Source organism: Rhinoraja longicauda, chromosome 28 (genome assembly GCF_053455715.1).
Source record: "Rhinoraja longicauda isolate Sanriku21f chromosome 28, sRhiLon1.1, whole genome shotgun sequence".
NCBI classification, from domain to species: Eukaryota; Metazoa; Chordata; class Chondrichthyes; order Rajiformes; family Arhynchobatidae; genus Rhinoraja; species Rhinoraja longicauda.
The window spans coordinates 26,203,546-26,226,118 of NC_135980.1; the positions used below are offsets into that span (position 1 = coordinate 26,203,546).

The 22,573-nt window shown below is 53.2% G+C and overlaps 1 protein-coding gene across 1 annotated transcript in view; it reads left to right on the forward strand.

Annotated features, from left to right (window-relative positions):
* The window catches only part of LOC144606985 (unconventional myosin-IXb-like), a 119,630-nt gene that overhangs the window by 46,758 nt on the left and 50,299 nt on the right, over positions 1 to 22,573 (forward strand). Inside the window, 11 exon segments of the mRNA XM_078423486.1 lie at positions 1,875 to 1,937; positions 2,744 to 2,843; positions 3,987 to 4,090; positions 4,991 to 5,120; positions 5,606 to 5,695; positions 8,156 to 8,272; positions 11,671 to 11,805; positions 12,163 to 12,284; positions 12,675 to 12,816; positions 14,803 to 15,001; positions 15,600 to 15,669. Coding sequence (XP_078279612.1) covers positions 1,875 to 1,937; positions 2,744 to 2,843; positions 3,987 to 4,090; positions 4,991 to 5,120; positions 5,606 to 5,695; positions 8,156 to 8,272; positions 11,671 to 11,805; positions 12,163 to 12,284; positions 12,675 to 12,816; positions 14,803 to 15,001; positions 15,600 to 15,669 — 1,272 coding nt within the window.

Here is a 22,573-nt window from a genome sequence, read left to right on the forward strand (position 1 = left end):
GGGTACTGATTGAGAATGATCAGCCATGATCACATTGAATGGTGGTGCTGGCTCGAAGGGCCGAATGGCCTCCTCCTGCACCTATTGTCTATTGTCTAAAAGGAGGCTGATGGTGGGAACTCTACCAGAGGGGAAGTGCCTTCCAGAAAGATTCACCTCAGGAAAGTTTCAACCTGCCCCCCCAGGCTGACCAAATCTTCTCTCTCCACCCTCATTCTCCTCCTGCTGCCTCTAACTTCCCTTTGCTTTATTTCCCGTGCCTTGCAGTTCTGCTTGCTCTGTTTCATCGAGTCATACAGTGTGGAAACAGGCCCTTCGGCCCAACTTGTCCACACCGATCTGCATACCCCATCTACACTCGTTCTACCTGCTTCCCCCCTCTCAAACCCAACCCTCCCCTCCCTTGCTTCCCCAGGCTGCCTAGCACCAGGTTCTCCCCCCCCCCCCCCTCCCTCCACACCCCCCACTCTCCCCCTCCACACCCCCCCCTCCAAACCCCCTCCCTCCACACCCCCCACTCTCCCCCTCCACACCCCCCATCTCCCCCTCCCTCCACACCCCCCACTCTCCCCCTCCACACCCCCCATCTCCCCCTCCCTCCACACCCCCCACTCTCCCCCTCCACACCCCCCCTCCAAACCCCCTCCCTCCACACCCCCCACTCTCCCCCTCCACACCCCCCCTCCAAACCCCCTCCCTCCACATCCCCCACTCTCCCCCTCCACACCCCCCCTCCAAACCCCCTCCCTCCACACCCCCCACTCTCCCCCTCCACACCCCCCCTCCAAACCCCCTCCCTCCACATCCCCCACTCTCCCCCTCCACACCCCCCCTCCAAACCCCCTCCCTCCACACCCCCCACTCTCCCCCTCCACACCCCCCATCTCCCCCTCCTGTTCCCATTCTCTCCATCACTCACATACGTTGCACTGAATTGAATAACACAGCATGGAAACAGGCCCTTCGGCCCATCTTGCCCACACCGAGCAACTTGTCCCAGCTACACGAGTCCCACCTGCCCGCATTTGGCCTATATCCCTCTAAACCTGTCCAAATGTTTCTTGAACGTCGTGATAGCCCCTGCCTCAACTACCTCCTCCGGCAGCTTATTCCAATAACCCACCACCCTCTGTGCAAATAAAGTTACCGCTTAGATTCCTATTAAATCTTTCCCCCCTCACCTTAAACCTATGTGCCTCTGGTTCTCGATTCCCCGACTCTGGGCAAGAGACTGTGTGCGTCTACCCGACCTATTCCTCTCATGATTTTGTACACCTCTATAAGATCACCCCTCATCCTCCTGCGCTCCAAGGAATCGGTCAGTCCGGGGCTGACCTATCAGTCCTTGCCTGCCCAACCTCTCTCTCCCTGTAGCTCAGGCCCTCCAGTCCCATTGCTCTGGTGTGAGGCAGCTTTTGGTTTACGCCGTCAGTCCGGGGCTCACTTTACACCTGGGCGTGTGAACAAACTCTCGCATTTTCACATCTGTTCAGTTTACTTTCGAGATACAGCGCGGAAACAGGGCCTTGAACCCACCGAGTCCGCGCCGACCAGCGATCCCCTCACACCGGCACTATCCTACACACACGAGGGGCAATTTACAATTTTTACCGAAGCCAATTAGCCTACAAACCCGCACTGCTTTGGAGTGTGGGAGGAAACCGGAGCACCCGGAGAAAACCCACGCAGGTCACGGGGAGAACGTACAATCTCCGTACAGACAGCGCCCGCGGTCAGGGTGGAACCCGGGTCCCCGGCGGTGTGAGGCAGCGCGTTATTGCAGTTTTACTCGTGTTGCCTTTGCCCTCTCTGTGCTGTTCCTTCGAGTCTCTCCCACCTCCCTCCTCGAGATTGACTCTGGTCTCTTTCTCCAGGGCGGTGGTGGAGAAATATCTGCTGGAGAAGTCACGCCTGGTGTCGCAGGAGGCCGACGAGAGGTGAGACGGGCCGAGGTGGCCATTGACCCCGCGACCCGCGGAGGGCGGTGACCCTAGATGACCCCCCCCTCTCCTGTCAGGAGGCGGTGTGATTGGTGACCAAGGCGGGTCAGGGATCAAAGTGCGGAGGTGGTGTCGGCTTACGAGCTGCTGGAGGGTCTCGGAGGGGGGCGGGGGGTCTCGGAAGGAAAGCAGGAGCTAAGTGTGTTAGTCTCTTTGTTTCTCAGCCCAGTCTGTCTGGCTTCAATCTGCCTGCTTTCAGCCAGGCCCGACACAAGATGCCTGCATCTGGCATGACAGATGTGTGTTTGGTTTGGCTTACTTTATACCTCAATCAGTAGATTATTTTATAGCTTAACTTATAGTTTATAGCTTAGTTTTAGTTTAGTTTAGTTTAGAGATACAGCGCGGAAACAGGCCCTTCGGCCCACCGGGTCCGCGCCGACCAGCGATCCCCGCACATTAACACTATCCTACACCCACTGGGGACAATTTTTATATTTACCAAGCCAATTAACCTACAAACCCGCACGGCTTTGGAGTGTGGGAGGAAACCCGAAGACCTCGGAGAAAACCCACGCAGGTCACGGGGAGAACGTACAAACTCCGTACAGACGGCGCCCGCAGTCGGGATCGAACCCGGGTCTCCGGCGCTGCATTTGCTGTAAGGCAGCAACTCTACCGCTGCGCCACCGTGACCGCCCTTATTAATAATGCAATATTTCTGCGTTTGCCTTTTTAACTTTCCTTTTTTGATGACCTCTCCCGCCACTCCTGACCGCTGCTGTCCGACACTCTCTCTGCAGGAACTACCACGTGTTTTATTACCTGCTGATGGGGGCGAGCGAGGAGGAACGCAGGGACTTGCAGCTGCAGCAGCCCGAACATTATCACTACCTCAACCAGGTGGGGCTGGCTGGTGGTCATTGACCCTGCCCTGACCACCGTGATAGCCTGCACTCAACTCTACCCTTGGCTCTCTCTCTCGCTCTCTCTCCCCGTCTCCCCCACCCCACTGGCTCTCTCTGTCTCTCCCTCGACCCACCAGCTCCCAGCTCCTCATATTTCGCTTGGGCAGCTTGCAGCCCAGCGTTATGAACATTGACTTCTCCAACTTTAGATGGTTCCTCTGTCCCTCTCTTCCCCTCCCCTTTCCCAGTTCTCCCACTGTCTTCCTGGCCCCCCTGACATCAGTCTGAAGAAGGGTCTCGACCCGAAACGTCGCCCATTCCTTCTCTCCCGAGATGCTGCCTGACCTGCTGAGTTTTCTCCAGCATTTTGTGAATAAATACCTTCGATTTGTACCAACATCTGCAGTTATTTTCTTACACCAGCTCCCATGGTCGGCCCCCACTCTACCCCATGACTGCTGGTCCCGTCTGTCTCACTCCTCATTCCCCCCTCCCCTCCCGCCTCACCGACATCCTTGCTCCCCCTGCGCTGCCACCCACTCCCCCTGCCCCGTCTCTCTCCCACACACCCCCCAGTCCCGTCCCATCTCTCCCTCTCCCCGCACTGCTCCATCCCTGCCCCATCTGTCTCCCCCTCGCCCCAACGGTATCCCTGCTCTCCCGAAAGGGCCTCATCTCTTCTCCCCATCACCCCCCCCCACCCACCGTGGCTTCCTTGCTCTCCCCGCACTGCCCCAGCCCTGCCCTGTCTCCCCCACCCCCACCTGTAACCCCGCTCCCCCCATCCCATCTCTCCCCCCCCGGTATCCCTGCACCGCCTCGTCTCCCCTCGGACTGTCCCGACTCCTCCTCCACCCCCACCTGTAATGTTGTTTGCCTGTTCCTGTCCCACCCACACCTGTAATGTTGTTTGCCTGTTCCTGTCCCACCCACACCTGTATCCCAGCACATCCCCTTCCCCTCGGACTGTCCCATCTCCTCCTCCACCCCCACCTGTAATGTTGTCTGCCTGTTCCTGTCCCACCCCCACCTGTAATGTTGTCTGCCTGTTCCTGTCCCACCCCCACCTGTAATGTTGTCTGCCTGTTCCTGTCCCACCTCCACCTGTAATGTTGTCTGCCTGTTCCTGTGTTTGCAGAAGGAGAACTTTTGCATTGATGATGGCGAGGACCTGAAGCACGACTTTGAGCGTCTGAAACAGGCCATGGAGATGGTGGGCTTCCTCCACGCCACCAAGAATCAGTGAGGCCCCCCCCTTAACTTTCCTTCTCGCCACTACCTTCGGAACTAGGGGTGCCAGCTTCCTCACTCCCAAATAGGGGACAAGGTGACGTCACCGCCCCGCGCCCCACGTGACCTCATCCAGCCAGCGGCCACATACTCCCGCTCCACCAATGGTGGCTGCCCGGGCCGGGAGGCGGGTTGCTACTCAACCTCCATTAGGTGGTGCCCGGGCCTCCGGGCCTACACTGTCCATGCCTATACTCTCCATGCCTACACTGTCGGGGCCTACACTGTCGGGGCCTACACTGTCGGGGCCTACACTGTCGGGGCCTACAGTGTCCGGGCCTAATATGGGACAAGGGTGGTCCCGTACAGGACAAACCCAATTTAGCCCAAAATAGAGGATGTCCCGGCTAATACGGGACAGTTGGTCAGTGGGACCCATGGGAATTCTCTCCCAGCAGAGGGCCGGGGTGAGCTGGACTTCAGTTTTAGTTTAGAGATGCAGAGCGGAAACACGGCCTTCGGCCCACCGAGTCCGCGCCGACCGTAGATTCCTCGTGCACTTACACTGTCCTACACACGCGCACACACACACACGCACGCACGCACGCAAGCACACACACACACACACACACACACACACACACACAGATGAAGACTATTAGCTTACAAACCTGTACGTCCTTGGAGTGTGGGAGAAAACCAGAATACCCGGAAAACCCACACGGTCACGGGAGAACGTACAAACCCCGTACAGACAGCACCCGTGGTCGGGATGGAACCCGGGTCTCTGGCGCTGTGAGTCAGCAGCTCTACCCGCTGCGCCACCGTGTTGCCCTGCCCCTGAATCTGGATCTGGTGTGGGGGTCTATGGATCGCCCTCCCCCTGACTGACTGCTGTGTTTGCGTCTGCAGGATATTCTTTGTGCTGTCGGCCATCCTCTACCTGGGCAACATCACCTACATGAAGAAGGCCAGCGGCAGAGAGGAGGGGCTGGAGGTGGGACCACCGGAGATACTGGACACCCTCTCGGAGCTGCTGAAGGTCAGTGACTGCAGCCCAAGGGGCATCCAGCCCCTCCGTCAGTTTGAGTTTCGTTTATTGTCACGTGTACTGAGGTACACTGAAAAGCTTTTGTTGCGTGCTAACCAATTAGCGGAAAGACAATAGGTGGTTACAATCTAGCCGTCCACAGCGTACAGATACAGGATAAAGGGAATAAAGTCCGACGGTCTCCAGATAAAGTCCGACGGTCTCCAGTGAGGGAAATAGTGGAGAGATATTGGAACCGTACGTAGAACACGAAGTGCTGGAGTAACTCGGCGGGTCGGGCAGCATCTCTGGAGGACGTGGACAGGTGACGTTTCGGGTCGGGGCCTTTCTTCTTCAGGCTATGTCTGCTGCCATCTTCGCCGGCTTCTCTTGTGTGCTGTTGTGTGATGTAGAGCTGGGAACTGCACTCTGGGCTCCAGAACTATTCCACGAGCTGATTGCACTCTGTGTGTGTGTGTGTGTGTGTCTTCCCACAGGTGAAACGGGACATGCTGGTCGAGGCTTTAACCAAGAGGAAGACGGTGACAGTCGGCGAGAAGTTGATTTTGCCGTATAGTCTCAATGAGGTCAGTTTTCCTGCCTGGTCTGGTCCGTTCCCCCCACCCCACACGGAAACAGTTCGGTTCAATTTATCAATAAGATTTTCGAGATGTGGCATTCACCCCAATCTGTCTTTGTTTGTTTGTCTGTCTGTCTGTCTGTCTGTCTGTCTGTCTGTCTGTCTGTCTGTCTGTCTGTCTCTGTCTGTCTGTCTGTCTGTCTGTCTGTCTGTCTGTGTCTGTCTGTCTGTCTCTCTGTCTCTCTGTCTCTCTGTCTCTCTGTCTCTCTGTCTCTCTGTCTCTCTGTCTCTCTGTCTCTCTGTCTCTCTGTCTGTGTCTGTCTGTGTCTCTCTCTGTCTGTCTGTCTGTCTATTGATTGTAATAAATGTATTTATTATTTATTGTATTTATCTATTTATTGCACACCCAGATCGCCCTTGAGAATGTTTAGTTTAGAGATACAGCACTGCACAAATAGATACGCCCCCATGATCGAATGGCGGAGCAGACTCAGTGGGCTGAGAGGCCTTGTTCACAAGTTCACAAGCTATGGGAGTAGAATTAGGCCATTCGGCCCATCGAGTCTACCCCGCCATTCAACCGTGGCTGATTTCTGCCTCCGAATTGCATTTTCCTGTCTTTTCCCCCATAACCCTTGACACCCGTTCTAATCCAGAATTTGCCTATCTCTGCCTTAAAAATATCCACTGACTTGGCCTCCACAGCCCTCTGTGGCAATGAGTTCCACAGATTAACTACCCTCTGACTAAAGAAGTTCCTCCTCACCTCCTTTCTAAAAGAGCGCCCTTTAATTCTGAGGCTGTGACCTCTGGTCCTAGACTCTCCCACCAGTGGAAACATCCTCTCCACATCCACTCTATCTACGCCTTTCATTATACTGTACGTTTCAATGAGGCCCCCCCTCAATCTTCTAAACTCCAGCGAGTACAGGCCCAGTGCCGACAAACACTCATCATATGTTAACCCACTCATTACTGGGATCGTTCTCGTAAACCTCCTCTGGACCCTGTCCAGGGCCAGCACATCCTTCCTCAGATACGGGGCCCAAATTTGCTCTCAGTTACTCCAAATGGGCGCCTTATAGAGCCTCAGCATTACATCCTTGTTTTTATATTCCTGCTCTTATGCCTTGTGGTCTTATGGATTTGGAAATATATCACCATGATGGTCTTGGTTTATTATTGACACCTGTACCGAGAATCAGTGAGAAGTTTTTCCTTGCTTGATATACAATAAAATCAGATCGGAATGGGCAGTTAAATGGTGGCCCGGCCTGTGAAGCCACATCTCTTGAATGACTGTTTTACAGAGAACCACCTAACAGCAGCTGATGTGTGATAGGGTTGCCAACTGTCCCTTATTAGCCGGGACATCCCGTAAATTGGGCTAATTTGGTTTGTCCCGTACGGGACCGCCCTTGTCTGGGTGTCCTAGTGCATCAGTCAATGAAAGGAAGCATGCAGGTACAGCAGGCAGTGAAGAAAGCCAATGGAATGTTGGCCTTCGTAACAAGAGGAGTTGAGTATAGGAGCAAAGAGGTCCTTCTACAGTTGTACCGGGCCCTGGTGAGACCGCACCTGGAGTACTGTGTGCAGTTTTGGTCTCCAAATTTGAGGAAGGATATTCTTGCTATGGAGGGCGTGCAGCGTAGGTTCACTAGGTTAATTCCCGGAATGGCGGGACTGTCGTATGTTGAAAGGCTGGAGCGATTGGGCTTGTATACACTGGAATTTAGAAGGATGAGGGGGGATCTTATTGAAACATATAAGATAATTAGGGGATTGGACACATTAGAGGCAGATAACATGTTCCCAATGTTGGGGGAGTCCAGAACAAGGGGCCACAGTTTAAGAATAAGGGGTAGGCCATTTAGAACGGAGATGAGGAAGAACTTTTTCAGTCAGAGGGTGGTGAAGGTGTGGAATTCTCTGCCTCAGAAGGCAGTGGAGGCCAGTTCGTTGGATGCTTTCAAGAGAGAGCTGGATAGAGCTCTTAAGGATAGCGGAGTGAGGGGGTATGGGGAGAAGGCAGGAACGGGGTACTGATTGAGAGTGATCAGCCATGATCGCATTGAATGGCGGTGCTGACTCAAAGGGCTGAATGGCCTACTCCTGCACCTATTGTCTATTGTCTATTGTCTATTGTCCTGTATTAGGCCCGGGGGGCACTGTAGGCCCGGACACTGTAGGCCCGGGGGCCACTGTAGGCCCGGACAGTCTAGGCCCGGAGGCCCAGGCACCGCCTAACGGAGGTTGCATAGCAGCCCACCTCCCGGCCCGGGCGGGTGGCCGCCATTGGTGGAGCGGGAGCACGTGGCCGCTGGCTGGGTGAGGTCACGTGGGGCGCGGGGCGGTGACGTCACCTTTTGTCCCTTATTTGGGAGTGGGGAAGTTGGCAACCATATGTGTGCACAGTCCTGCCTCACTGTGTAAGGCACTGAATTATTGTCGCTTGTCTTTCCCACAGGCTGTGACCACTCGAAACTCCATGGCTAAGTCCCTCTACACTGCACTTTTCGATTGGATTGTTCTGCGGATAAACCATGCTCTCCTCAACAAAAAGGACATGGAGGAGTCTGTCATGGTAAATAAGCCATCTCCTGCAGCCGACACGTCTAGTTTAGTTTAGAGATACAGCGTGGAAACGGGCCCTTCGGCCCACCGAGCCCACGCCGACCAGCGATCACCTGTTCACACTAGTTCTATGTTTTCCCAGTTTCACATCCACTCCCTTATGCACTAGGGACAATTTACAGAGTGCCAATTAACCTACAAACTTGCAAGTCTTTGGGATGTGGGAGGAAACCAGAGCGCCCGGAGAAAACCCACACATTACGCAGCGCGCCAGTTCCATAGACAGTCCCTCAGTGGGGTAGAAGTGAATCAGACAGTACCCCAGCTTATGGAAGGGTGTTTCAGAAGCCCAATAACAGAGTGGAAGAAGCTGTTCCTGAGTCCAGTGCTGTGCGCTTTCAAGCTTCTGTACCTTCCTGGTGGACAGAAACAGGGAGAAGGAATGACATGTATAACTGAGGTGTGGATGCAGTCAATGTTCTGACCTTTGGACTCCACGCCAGTGGCGGTGGGAGGAGGGGGAGTGAGAGTCTTGGGGGGTGTGTGCAGATTCCACACGAGATGCTGAAAGAGTTAAGTGACCCCACTTGAGTTCAGAAGACTGAGAAGTTTGAAGTAAACTGATCGGGCAGATGGAGAGATTTGCTCACTGCGACCGGTCAGGGCGGAAGTGTGGAAGCCAGCTAATGGAGCCGGCTGCGGAGGGCGGGCTTGGAGAGGCAGGGGGCAGCTGGGGCTGAAGCACTCACTGCCCACTGAGAGCTGGGAGAGGATTAGATGTGTATCAGTTCAGCGCGGTTGTGTCCGTTTGAGTGATACATGTAGTGGAAGCAAAGCAGCTTAGTGGAGTCTAGATACTGATCAGGCCTCGCGTGATGAAGCAACCGCTGGGCTAAGTGGCTTCCTCTGTTACGCCGCCTTTGAAGTACCCGGCTTTGCAACAGGCTGGAGGCCAGGATGATATCTCTCCTTGCTGGGAGAGGGGAGGGGAGGCGGGGTGGTTCAAGAACCTGGTGGCACAGCGGTAGAGTTGCTGCCTTACAGCGCCAGAAACCTGGGTTGACGGGTGCTGTCTGTGTGGAGTTTGCACGTTCTCTCCGTGAAGGCGTAGGTTTTCTCCGGGCGCTCCTGTTTCCTCCCACACTCCAAAGACGTACAAGGTTTGCAGGTTAATTTGGCCGGTAAGGATTGTAAATCGTCCCCAGTGTGTGTGTGGGATAGTGTTAGTTTACACTGGTCGGCACGGACCCGTCGGGCCGAAGGGCCTATTTCTGCACTGTATTTCTAAACTAAACAAAACAAAATCAGATTAATAAACCCATTTAGTTTAGAATCTAAATTAGATTAATAAATTCATGAACATATTAATACACTTTTAATAAGTTTATTATTGACAAACATATTAATATGTTTATTTTTTAATAGGTTTAATAATAAACTTATTATTAAATTAATTAAAAATAATAGGCTTGGCCTCTCACTGTTCCGGGCAGCTAGGTGACCCTGCAAAAACTCAGTTTGGATTTAGTTTATTGTAGTTTATTGTCACTTGTACCGACCGAGGTACAGTGAAAAGCTTTTGTCGCGTGCTAACCAGTCACCAGAAAGACAATACACGGTTACAATAGACAATAGGTGCAGGAGGAGGCCATTCGGCCCTTCGAGCCAACACCGCCATTTAATGTGATCATGGCTGATCATTCTCAATCAGTACCCCGTTCCTGCCTTCTCCCCATACCCCCTGACTCCGCTATCCTTAAGAGCTCTATCTAGCTCTCTCTTGAATGCATTCGGAGAATTGGCCTCCACTGCCTTCTGAGGCAGAAAATTCCACAGATTTACAACTCTCTGACTGAAAAAGCTTTTCCTCATCTCCGTTCTAAATGGCCTACCCCTTATTCTTAAACTGTGGCCCCTTGTTCTGGACTCCCCCAACATTGGGAACATGTTTCCTGCCTCTAACGTGTCCAACCCCTTAATAATCGAGCAGTTCACGGTGTACAGGTGCATGATAAGGGAGTAACGTTTAGTACAAGGCAAAGCCAGTAAGTCCAATCGAATCAGATGGTCTTCTGGTGCTGGGAGTCGATGTGAGGACAGATCTGAGCGGGGTTTAGGAAGACCGTAGTTAAAGTAAGAAACGTTGCTGTCGGGGTAGAGATTTAAGGGGGTGGAGCGATTGCAATGTGTGGTTGTAGATCTTCTCTGGCCAGCACGTGCATAGTCGTCTGCTTTGGGCGCCATCTTGGAAAGCATGGGGTCTCAGGATTTGGAGTTTGCTATTTAAGACTGGAAGTAAAGTCTCTGAATACATCTGAGGAGGAGATGGATGGCCTCTTGCACACAATGCTGGAGTAACTCAGCAGACCAGGCAACATCTCCTATGGTCTTAAGTGATAGGAGTAGAATTAGGCCATTTGGCCCCTCAAGTCTACTCCACCATTCAATGGTGCAGTGGTAGAGTAGCTTCCTTACAGCGAATGCACCCCCGGAGACCCGGATTCGATCGTGACTACGGGCGCTGTCCGTACGGAGTTTGTACGTTCTCCCCGTGACCTGCGGTTGGATTTTCTCCGAGATCTTCGGTTTCCTCCCACACTCCAAAAACGGACAGGTTTGAAGGTTAATTGACTGGGTATAAATGTAAACATTGTCCCCAGTGTGTGTAGGATAGTGTTAATGTGCGGGGATCGCTGGTCGGCGCGGACCCAGTGGGCCGAAGGGCCTGTTTCCACGCTGTATCTCTAAAAAAAAAAACCTCAGGGGGGAACCACAAATGGAATGTGTGGTGAATGGTCTGTGTTAAAATGGGGACACTTGTATCTTTGTCAACGTCCTTTACGTGAGGACTGTGTGCATACCCAGTGTATGCACAACAAAGACTATCACTGGGACTTGTCACATGGGACAATAATAAAGCAGCATTCACCCACTTAGTTTCTGCAGTGTCACCAAACTGCCTGGAACAGTGAGACTGGGTAGGTGGGGAGGGGGGCAGGGAGGGAGAGTGGTGGGGAGGGGGGGTGGGAGTGGGAAAATGTGTTGGAGTGTTGTTTTTCCTCTTTATATGAGCCTATTTTTGCCATGTGCTCGTTGCCTGCTCCTTCCCTCCCCCTCCCCCCTCTCTCCTCCCTCCCACCCACCCTGCCTCCCTGCCTCCCTCCCTCTCCCTCCCCGTCCCTCTCCTTCCCTCCATCCTTCCCTGCCTCCTTCCCTCCCCCTTCCCTCCTCCTTCTCTCCTCCCCCTCTCTCCTCCTCCTTCCCTCCTTCTCTCCTCCCTCTCCCCCTTCCTCTCCTTCCCTCCCTCTCACTCCCCCCCCCCTCTCCCTCCCTCTCCTCTCCTCCCCATTCCCACACCTCAACCACCTTCGCTCCACCGCCCCACTCACCCGGTTTCTTTGCCCACAGTGTTTGTCGATCGGAGTTCTGGATATTTTCGGTTTTGAGGATTTTCCAAACAACAGTTTTGAGCAGTTTTGCATAAATTATGCCAACGAGCAGCTCCAGTATTACTTCAACCAGCACATCTTCAAACTGGAGCAGGTGAGGGATGAACACCTTCGCTCCACCCCCTACCCCCCCTCTCCCTCACCTCCCATTGCCCCCCCTCTCCCTCACCCCCACCCTACCCATCGTCCCCCCTTCCCCCTCACCCACGCCCCAACTAACCAAAGCCAATTTACCCACAGACTACGTCTTTGGAGTGTGGGAGGGAACCGGAACACCTGGAGAAAACCCACGCGGTCTCGGGAAGAATGATTGTCGTGTATTGGGGCAGGGGGGTGGGGGGGGAGTTGTGGGGGGTGATTGTCGTGTATTGGAGTGGAGGGACCTCGGTGGTTTGGGCGCTGACCTGTCTGCCCACGGCCTTGCTCTGGGCGTGTGTGTGTGTGTGTGCAGGAGGAGTATCAGAGCGAGGGCATCAGCTGGCACAACATTGACTACATCGACAACGTGGGCTGCATCCACCTCATCAGCAAGAAGCCGACCGGACTCTTCCACCTGCTGGACGAGGAAAGCAAGTACGGCACGGTGCTGGCGGGGCCACGGGGAGGGGCGGTGGTGGAGGGGGGTGTGTGTGTGTGTGTTCTGTGTGTGTGTGCGTGTCTGTGTGTGTGCGTGTCTGTGTGTCCGTTTATGTGTGTCTGCATGTGCGTGTCTGTGTGTATGTCCGTGTATGTGTGTCTGTGCGTGTGTATGTCCGTGTATGTGTGTCTGTGTCCGTGTGTCTATGTGTGCGTGTCTGCATGTCTGTGTACATGTGTGCGTGTGCGCGTGTCTGTGTCCGTGTGTGTCTGTGCATGTCTGTGTCCGTGTGTATATGTGTGCGTGCGTGCGCGTGTCTGTGTCCGTGTGTGTGTGTGCGTGTGCGCCACACTGACGGTGCTGTCCTCTCCTCTCTCCGCCCCCAGCTTCCCCCACGCCACCAACCAGACACTGCTGGCCAAGCTGAAGCAGCAGCACGAGGACAGCTGCTGCTTTGTGGGCACGCCCGTGATGGAGCCGGCCTTCATCATCCAGCATTTTGCCGGCAGAGTCAAGTACCAGATCAAGGTGTGAGCGCCACCCCGCCCCGCCCCGCCCCTCACCCCCACCCCCACCCCCCCCCCCACTGCCACCTTCCCCAATCCCTGCACCCACAAACCTGGGAAATGTCTGAAGAAGGGTCTCAACCCGAAACGTCGCCCATTCCTTCTCTCCCGAGATGCTGCCTGACCCGCTGAGTTACTCCAGCATTTTGTGTCTAACTTGAGAAATGTTCTTTCTTTGTCGGGAAGCAACTCATTGAGTCAGAGGTGTGCAAAATAGACGTAGGCCCTTCGGCCCACCTTGCCTGTGCTGACCATCTGTACTATCCCACATGACTGTCCTCATTCCATATCACTCCCCCGGTGGTAATTTAGTACCTGCCTTGTTTACGACCACATTTGGTCACACATGCTGGAAGCATGATTCAACTCCAAAGTCCCCATTCGCCCTTCACCCCCTCTCCCTGCTACCCCCTCATCCTTTCCCTGCCTTTTGCTCTTTCACCCTTCCTCCCCACATTTCTCCTCTCCCCCCTCCTCTCCCCACCACCCCTTCATCCTCCTCCGCCATCCTTTTGCACATCTTTCACCTTTCCCCTCTTCACCTTTGCCCTTTCACCCTTCTCCCCACCACCTCCTGACCTTTGCTCCCTCGTGCCGCCCCTCCCCCCTGGCGGTGGAGGCCAAGTCATTGGGTATTTTTAAGATGGAGATGAACAGACTCTTGATTAGTACGTGTATCAGGGGTAAACGGGGAGGAGGCAGGAGAATGGGGTTGACTAGACCTGAAGGGCCGAATGGCCTAATTCTGCTCCTATCACTTGTGAACTTCTCATTGTCACGTGCACCACAAAACTGTCGAATCAGACCAGGTAATACTTCACATCGAACTGGGGAAGATTCAGAGTGTAGATTATAGTTGTCAGCATTGTAACACAACAGTTCAGCTTTGTTTAGAGATACAGAAACAGGCCCTTCGGCCCACCGTGTCCGCGCCGACCAGCAATCCCCGCACATTAACACTATCCTACACCCACTAAGGACAATGTTTACATTTTCCAAGCCAATTAACCTACTCGCCTGTACGTCTTTGGAGTGTGGGAGGAAACCGAAGATCTCGGAGAAAGGTCACGGGGAGAGCGTACAAACTCCGTACAGACGGCGCCCGTAGTCGGGATCGAACCCGGGTCTCCGGCGCTGCATTCGCTGTAAGGCAGCAACTCTACTGCTGCGCCACCGTGTCAGTTCCTTAGACAAAGCCCCTCGTGCCACCCCTCCCTCCTCCACTTGCCCCAACCCCTCCGGCCCACCCCCATTCCCTCTCATATTTAACCTCTGTTCCAAGCCTAGCTCTTGAAAGAAACATAGAAAATACGTGCAGGAGTAGGCCAATCAGCCCTTCGAGCCAGCGCCGCCATTCAATATCATCACAGCTGATCATCCACAATCAGTACCCCGTTCCTGCTTTCTCCCCGTATCCCTTGATTCCGTTAGCCCTAAGAGCTCTATCTAACTCTCTCTTGAAAGCATCCAGTGAATCGGCCTCCACTCCCTTCTGAGGCAGAGAATTCCACAGATTCACAACTCTCTGGGTGAAAAAGGTTTTCCTCGTCTCAGTCCTGAATGGCCGACCCCTTACTCTCGATTCTTAATACGCTTTGCAGGTGTTTCTCAGCTTCCGATGGGGTGATCAGCCATGATCACATTGAATGGCGGTGCTGGCTCGAAGGGCCGTATGGCCTCCTCCTGCACCTATTGTCTATTGTTCCGTTCCGAGAAACCCATCGGAAACTGAAAGTATTGTAAGTGGAAATGCAATGTAATGCGTGCGATCACGTGGCTGGGAGCGAGCAGCGGCTCGCTACGGGGTGCGGCCGTTTGCAATGTCGTAAGATTGTAAGCCGGGGAGCACCTGTATTTATCGCCGCAAGCCCCCCCTCCCCCCCGGCCTCCCGTCCCCTCAAAGCCCCTCCTGTCGTCAGGTGTTGGCATCTCTTCTCCCAACCCCCAGGACTTCCGGGAGAAGAACACGGATTACATGCGCTCGGATATCGTGGCGCTGCTGAGGGGCAGCGACAGCGCTTTCATCCGCGAGCTGATCGGGATGGATCCCGTTGCTGTCTTCCGGTGGGCCACCCTCCGCGCCGCCATCCGGGCCACCGCGGCCTTCAACCAGGCGGCACGGCAGTGGGCAAAGAAAACCACAATGGGTAGGCACCGGGCGCGGCGTGGCGGGCACCAGGGTCATGCCCACCGGGACGAGGAAGAAGATGGCGGGTTGAGGGTGGGCAACACGGGAAAGGGTTTGGCCAATTGGTTGGCGTATCTCCAGGCATTGGCAACACAAGTCTGACGAAGGGTCTCGACCCATTCCTTCTCTCCAGAGATGCTGCCCGTCCCGCTGAGTTACTCCAGCATTTTGGCACCACCTGACGGAGGTCGCGTAGCAACCCGCCTCCTGGCCCGGGCGGCCGCCATTGGTGGAGCGGGAGCACGTGGCCGCTGGCTGGGTGAGGTCGGGTGGGGCGCGGGGCGGTGACGTCACCTTGTTCCTTATTTGGGAGTGAGATAGTTGGCAACCCCTATTGAGGGGAGACTTGGTAGAATGATGAGAGGCATAGACAGTCGGAACATTTATCCCCAGCGCGGAGTTGTCCAAACACTAAGAGGGCATAGCAATAAGGTGAGAGGGGAAAGGGTGGACCAGCACTCAGAAGTTTCCCAAGTCCCTCAGCATCTCGGTGTTTGGAACCTGCATGTTGCATGAACGAGCATTAACACTTCTGACCCTATTCCCTTCCTCCACAGGGTTAATACGCACAGGGCCCCGTGTTTCCCTGACTGAGCGGCCAAGCACTCCGATAGAGAAGGTTTACCGGTAAGGACACAGGGCACGTTGCCTGGATCGTGCCCGGGCGCAGGTTAAACCCTACAGTGCCCATCGCGGTTGGGTTGGGCAAAGCCAAGCACTGTGCCAACATCAATGAGTTTTCTGGTTACACGTAATGTAACGAGATGACGGTGGAATAGTTTGGACCCCAAGCGACAGTTCCACTGATGTCTATGGGCACAATCTTAGACCGCCATGGAGAAGGGATAATGTAATCTATTTATTTATCGGAAAGATGTGGACATTGCTGGCATTTATTATCCATCCCTGATTGGAGACAAAGTGGGGAAGTGTTGAGGGGCCACCAGCGGTAGGGTTGCTGCCTCACAGCGCCAGAGACCCGGGTTCGATCCTGACTACGGGCGTTGTCTATACGGAGTTTGTACGTTCTCCCCGTGACTGCGTGGGTTTTCCCCAGGTGCTCCGGTTTCTTCCCACTCTAAAGACATGCGGGTTTGTAGATTAATTGGCTTCTGTTAATAGTAAATTGCCCCTAGTGTGTAGGATAGTGCTAGTGTAAGCGCTGATCGCTGGTCGGCACGGACTCGGTGGGCCGAAGGGCCTGTTTCTGCACAGTGACTAAAGCCTAAAGATTTGTTGGTTAATTTGCTTCTGTTAATAGTAAATTGCCCCTAGTGTGTAGGATAGTGCTAGTGTAACCGCTGATCGCTGGTCGGCATGGACTCGGTGGGCCGAAGGGCCTGTTTCCACGCTGTACCTCTGAAGTCTAAAGTTTGGTGTGTGGGGAGTCCTGTGTGGGCCAGACTGGATAAGGATGGCAGATGTTCTCCCCAGAAGAACATTCAGAGAACCAGATGGGGAGATTTTTTTTGCAAGAATTCAGCGGTTTCATGGTTGTTATTATTGAAAGTTGTGTGTTTAAATGCCAGGCTTTTTTTCCTCTCTCGCTCTGCCGTGGGTTGGCTTAGAAGTGGTGGTTGTAGCAGTGAGTCATTGGGATGCTCTTTCCCCAAACACTGCTGGCGTTCAGTTGATCAGCTCGGGTTGCGATCTTTTATTTCACTGCAAGACCTTACCACCAGTAATGGCGTGAGGACCAGCCTTGAGAACTGGCCATTAGTGGATGGAGCTAGTTTAATTTTAGTTTTCATTTAGTTTAACTTCGTTTGGATTAGTTGTTTAGCTTAGCTTAGTTTAACTTAGTTCAGCTTAGCATAGTTTAGCCTAGTTTAGCATCATTTAGTTCAGCTTAGCTTAGTGTATCTCAGGTTAGCTTAGTTTATAATTCAGCATAGTTTAGCTTAGTTTATTGTCACTTGTTACGGAGGTACGGTGAAAGTTTTTGTTGTTGCGTGCTACCCTGTCAGCGGAAAGACTGTCCATGATTACAATGAAGTTGTCCACAGTGCACAGATACAGGGCGAAGGGAATAATGTTCAGTAAAGTCCGGTTAAAAATAGTCCGAGGGTCTCCAATGAGATAGATGGTGGCCCAGGACCCCTCTCTAGTTGGTGGTTGGGTGGTTCGGTTGCCTGATAACAGCTGGGAAGAAACAGGCTGGCTCTCCAGTTGTTGGCAGGACGGTTCTGTGGCGCAATCACTGCTGGGAAGAGACTGTGTCTGAATCAGGAGGTGTGCTTTTTCACACTTCAGTACCCCTTGCCTGATGGGAGAGAGGGGAGAGTGAAACTGGTCCTTGATTGTGCTGGCGGCCTTGCCGAGGCAGCGTGAAGCGTAGATGGAGTCGATGGAAGGGAGGGTTTGTGTGCTCTTGTGCTTGTTGAAGTATTTTGAGTCCACGCGCCTGGAAAGACAGGCTCATGGTTCGGGTGTGTGCGCATGGTCTGACACATCTGGTGTGCAGCCAACCTCCCCTGCGCTGGGACTCCGCTGAGGAACTCCCTCTAGTGGCAGACCGCACTACTGCTGCGCATTCTGCAGGAACAAAGGTGTAGCAGATGCAACCGAAGATGGACCCAAAATGCCGGAGTAACTCCGTGGGACAGGCAGCATCTCTGGAGAGAAGGAACGGGAGAGGTTTCAGGTCTCCCGAAGAGTCACCCAATGCTTCTATCCAGCGATGCTGCCTGTCCCGCGCCGTTACTCCACCATTTTGTGTGTCGATCCTTGCAGTACGCTCCCTCCATTAATGACCAGGGTGGCATTTGGCTGGAAAGAGTGTGCAGAGGAGATTTACGAGGGTGTTGCCAGGACAAGAGGGCCTGACTGAGAGGGCAAGGTTGGCCAGGCGAGGATTTCATTCCTTAGAGCACAAGGCTGAGGGATGATCTTAAAGAGGTGTTTAGTTTATTGTCACGGGGTACAGTGAAAAGCTTTTGTTGCGTGCTAACCAGTCAGCAGAAAGACAACACACGATTACAATCGAGCCGTCTACAGTGTACAAATATATGATAAAGGGAATAGTGACAATAGACAATAGGTGCAGGAGGAGGCCATTCGGCCCTTCGAGCCAGCACCGCCATTCAATGTGATCATGGCTGATCATTCTCAATCAGTACCCCGTTCCTGCCTTCTCCCCATACCCCCTGACTCCGCTATCCTTAAGCGCTCTATCTAGCTCTCTCTTGAATGCATTCAGAGAAATGGCCTCCACTTCTTCGGTCTGAAGAAGGGTCTCGACCCGAAACGTCACCCATTCCTTCTCTCCAGAGATGCTGCCTGTCCTGCTGTGTTACTCCAGCTTTTTGTGTCTATCTTCGGTTTAAACCAGCATCTGAAGTTCCTTCCTACACAGCCTACGATCGAATGGTGGAGCAGACTCGATGGGCCGAATGGCCTAATTTTGCTCCGATGTTTATGGTCTTCTATGGAACGAGCTGCCATAGGAGGTAGTTGGATAGGAAAGGTTTGGAGGGGGTATGGGCCAAATGCAGGTAAATGGGGGTGCACCTTGGTCGGCAAGGACGGGTTGGGCCGAAGGGCCTGATTCCGTGCTGTATGACCCTGTGGTGCTTTGACTCTAATTGCTGCCATTGCCTCTCTGAGCCTCAGTCGACCTAGGAAGGCACCTATTACATGTGGTCCCACCACTTCAGAAGGCAGTGCCTATCATGCTTACCCGAGTCCAGAACTGCACATAACTTGAATCCTGGGAAACAAACCTCAACCACCTCCTAGAAAAGTGACGGAAACAGTTTGGCACCGAGCCTATTTAAGGGGCTATTAAGATGGTGACCTGAAGCTTGGCACAGAGGTACTACAGTAGAGTTGCTGCCCGACCACGCCAGAGACCCCGGTTCGATCCTGACCACGGGTGCTGTCTGTATGGAGTTTGTGCGTTCTATTCCAAAAGACGTGCAGGTTTGTTGGGGTTAATTGGCTTCTGTAAATTGTAGATTGTCCTTGCTGTGTAGAATAGTGCTTGTGAACGAGGTGATTGCTGGCTATGGTTGCCAACTTCCTCACTCCCAAATATGGGACGAGGTGACGTCACCGCCCCGCGCCCCACGTGACCTCACCCAGCCAGCGGCCACGTGCTCCCGCTCCACCAATGGCGGCCTCCCGGCCTGGGCTGGGTGAGGTCAGGAGGGGGGGGGGGGTGGTGATGTCACCCTTTGTCCCGTATTTGGGAGTGAGGAAGTTGGCAACCCTACTAATATGGGGCAAGGGCGGTCCCTTACGGGACAAACTAATTTAGCCCCAAAATACGGGATGTCCCGGCTAATACGGGACAGTTGGCAACCCTATTGCTGGTCGGCGTGGACTCGGTGGGCCGAGGGCCTGTTTAGAAGGTTTAAGTCTTAATCAGAAGTTTTCTGGCCTCTTAAGACCAGAGGGAGGAGGGTTAATAATGGAATTCCAGAGCCTATTTCGACCAAGGTCTGGTAAAGATATAAAGTTTCCAACTCTGAAGGGCGTGAGTAAACTAGTTGGGTTTTATCCATTAATCTGGTCATTTCACTGTCATTTGTAATATTGTAATTCTGTTTTTTAAAAAAAAAATTTGCCTTCCTAAACCGGGCGGGTGGGGTTAGAACTCACAAACATCTGGATCACTACTCCATGATCACACTCTTGTGTCCACAGGTGGCTTGAGGTGATTCCAGAGTAATGTTGCATCTGCAATTCTGCGCTCTTGGGGAGAGGAGGTTTATTTTAGCTTCGGATCAGTAATGCTACTAATTGGCACCGTTGCAATGATGTTACTGTCCGACATTGCTTGTCGTCAAAAATGTGGGGAGGCAAGGAACTGCAGATGTTGGTTTACCAAAAAAAAGTGCAAAGTGCTGGAGTAACTTAGCCGGTCGGACAGCATCTCTGGAAGACATGACTGGGTGGCGTTTCGGGTCAGAACCCTCCTTCAGACTGAATAAGGGCGGCACGGTAGCCCACCGGTAGAGTCGCTGCCTCACAGCGCCAGAGACCCAGGTTCGATCCAGACTACGGGCGCTGTCTGTGTGGAGTTTGTACGTTCTCCCTGCGACCTGCGTGGGTTCTCTCCGGTTCCTTTCCACCTCCAAAGCCGTTACAGGTTTGCAGGTTAGTTGGCTTCAGTAAAAATTGTAAATTGGCCCCAAGTGTGTGTAGGATAGTGCAAGTGTATGGGGTGGTCGCTGGTTGGCGTGGACTCGGTGGGCCAATGGGCCTGTTTCCACTCTGTGTCCGTAAAGCCTAAAGTAAAACGTAAAGACCGATAAGCGTCACCTATCCATTTTCTGCCTGGCCCGCTGAGTTACCCCAGCACGTGGTGAACTTTGTGACCTTTCTTGAGCCAGTGGTCTTTACTGAGGCCACCTTGTGTGTGTGTGTGTTTGTTTTTTTGCATGTGGCGGGCAAGAGGGGCTGAGGGATTGCTAAGATCGTTCGTGCTCAGCCCGCCCTCGTGTGCCTGTGTGTTTTTACAGCAGATATGTGCTCGATTTCTCATTTGAAAGTTCTTGCGAAGATTTCAGTGTTGAGTCCTTTGAAGACATCTTTGCCCATTGTAGCAGCAAGAAGTAAGTAAGAGGCAACTCCTCGTCAGCAGAAGCACAGGCCCCGGGCAACCAATCTCTGCATCCCCAAGCCCTCTCGAGAGCAAGGTCACGCTAACTCCTGATCGTTCAGCCAACCAGACCTAAAGTATCTCAACACCCCAAGCCGAGAATTGCTTCCATCCAGACTCCCCGCTGTCCATTACTGTGGGAACAGAGTGAAGTATTTGCCAAGCCCCATCCCACTCCTCTCTGGGTGCTGTGTTTCCTTCTCCACCTTAATCCCGATCTTTCTGCAGTATTCAATCCTTTTTAAAAACATTTTCAAGTCAAGTCAAGTCAAGTCAAGTTTATTTGTCACATACACATACAAGATGTGCAGTGAAATGAAAGTGGCAACGCCTGCGGATTGTGCTAAACTACAAAACAGAATAGAAAAAACAGGTTTTAACACAAAAAATAAATGAATACAGTTAATTAAATGAGTCCCTGGTGAAATGAGTCCTGATGGCCTGTGGGAAGAAACTCCGTCTCATCCTCTCCGTTTTCACAGCGTGACAGCGGAGGCGTTTGCCTGACCGTAGCAGCTGGAACAGTCCGTTGCTGGGGTGGTAGGGGTCCCCCATAATGTTGCTGGCTCTGGATCTGCACCTCCTGATGTATAGGAATGATCAGCCATGATCACATTGAATGGCGGTGCTGGCTCGAAGGGCCGAATGGCCTCCTCCTGCACCTATTGTCTATTGTCCTGCAGGGGGGGGGGGCGAGTGTAGTTCCCATAGTGCGTTCAGCTGAACGCACTACTCTCCGCAGATCCTTCCTGTCCTGGGCAGAGCTGTTCCCAAACCAGATTGTGATGTTCCCGGACAAGATGCTTTCTACAGCCCCAGAGTAGAAGCACTGAAGGATACCCAGAGAGACTCTTGATTGCAATTTTCAAAGCACGAGGTTTATTCCTGGAATTCATTGCCACCGGCATCTGAGGAGGCCAAGACAATGGGTGTTTTCATGGCAGAGATTGACAGGTTCTTGATTAGCACGGGTGTCAGGGGTTGTTGCGGAGAAGGCGGGAGAACGGGGTTGAGAGGGAAAGATGGATCAGCCATGATTGAATGGCGGAGTGGACTTGATGGGCCGAATGGCCTAATTCTGCCCCTATGCCTTATGAATGACAACCCACGCAGTCCCCTCGGCTTGACCTATTAAGCTTTTAATATGATGATCAGCCATGATCGTATTGAATGGCGGTGCTGACTCGAAGGGCCGAATGGCCTACTCCTGCACCTATTTTCTATGTTTCTGTTAAGGCCACGTCTAGTCCTTCTATTCCAGAGGTGTGGATCTGAATCCCAGCAGCCGCCTTTGTTATTATTTATGTCCAATCCGTTGGAAGTCAGTGTGGATTGCGAGACCTCGGAGCACAGATGTCCTCTGGCACAGGTCAAATTGGCCGACACTGGCCAAGTTTGGGTTGTACGTGGCTCCATTGACCAATGCTGGGGGGTCTCCAGATGGGTCCAAGATGACTCGGTCCAGGTACCTTCAGGGGGCCTTGACTTGGTGCCTCGGGAAGGTTGACGGTCGAAGAGGTAGTGAGGGGGGGTGGGAAGGTGGTGGGGAACTGGTACCTTCTTCAGGTTCAGTTCACCGCAGTGCTGTACCTCTTGGGGAACGGAGATGGGATTTCACAACTTTGGATTTTCTCTTTTGTCTGTTGCCTCCGTGGATTCAAGGGCTGAGGTAAGTCACGTTGGGCAATGGCGAGCGTGGGCTGTGGGGGTAGGATGGCCTCGGGCTAGAGAGGCCCGTGATAAACTCCATTCCGCGTAATGTCTCCCGCCCAAAGGGTTGTCCACCTCCTTATCTTAACCTGCTGACAGACTAATGTTGAATGGATTAGGGTTTTCCATGAACAGATTAACCAGGAAATGTGGAGTTTATTGCATTATTTTTGTGTGGGACGTGACGTTCCCCTCTCGGGGTGGGGTGGCACGATG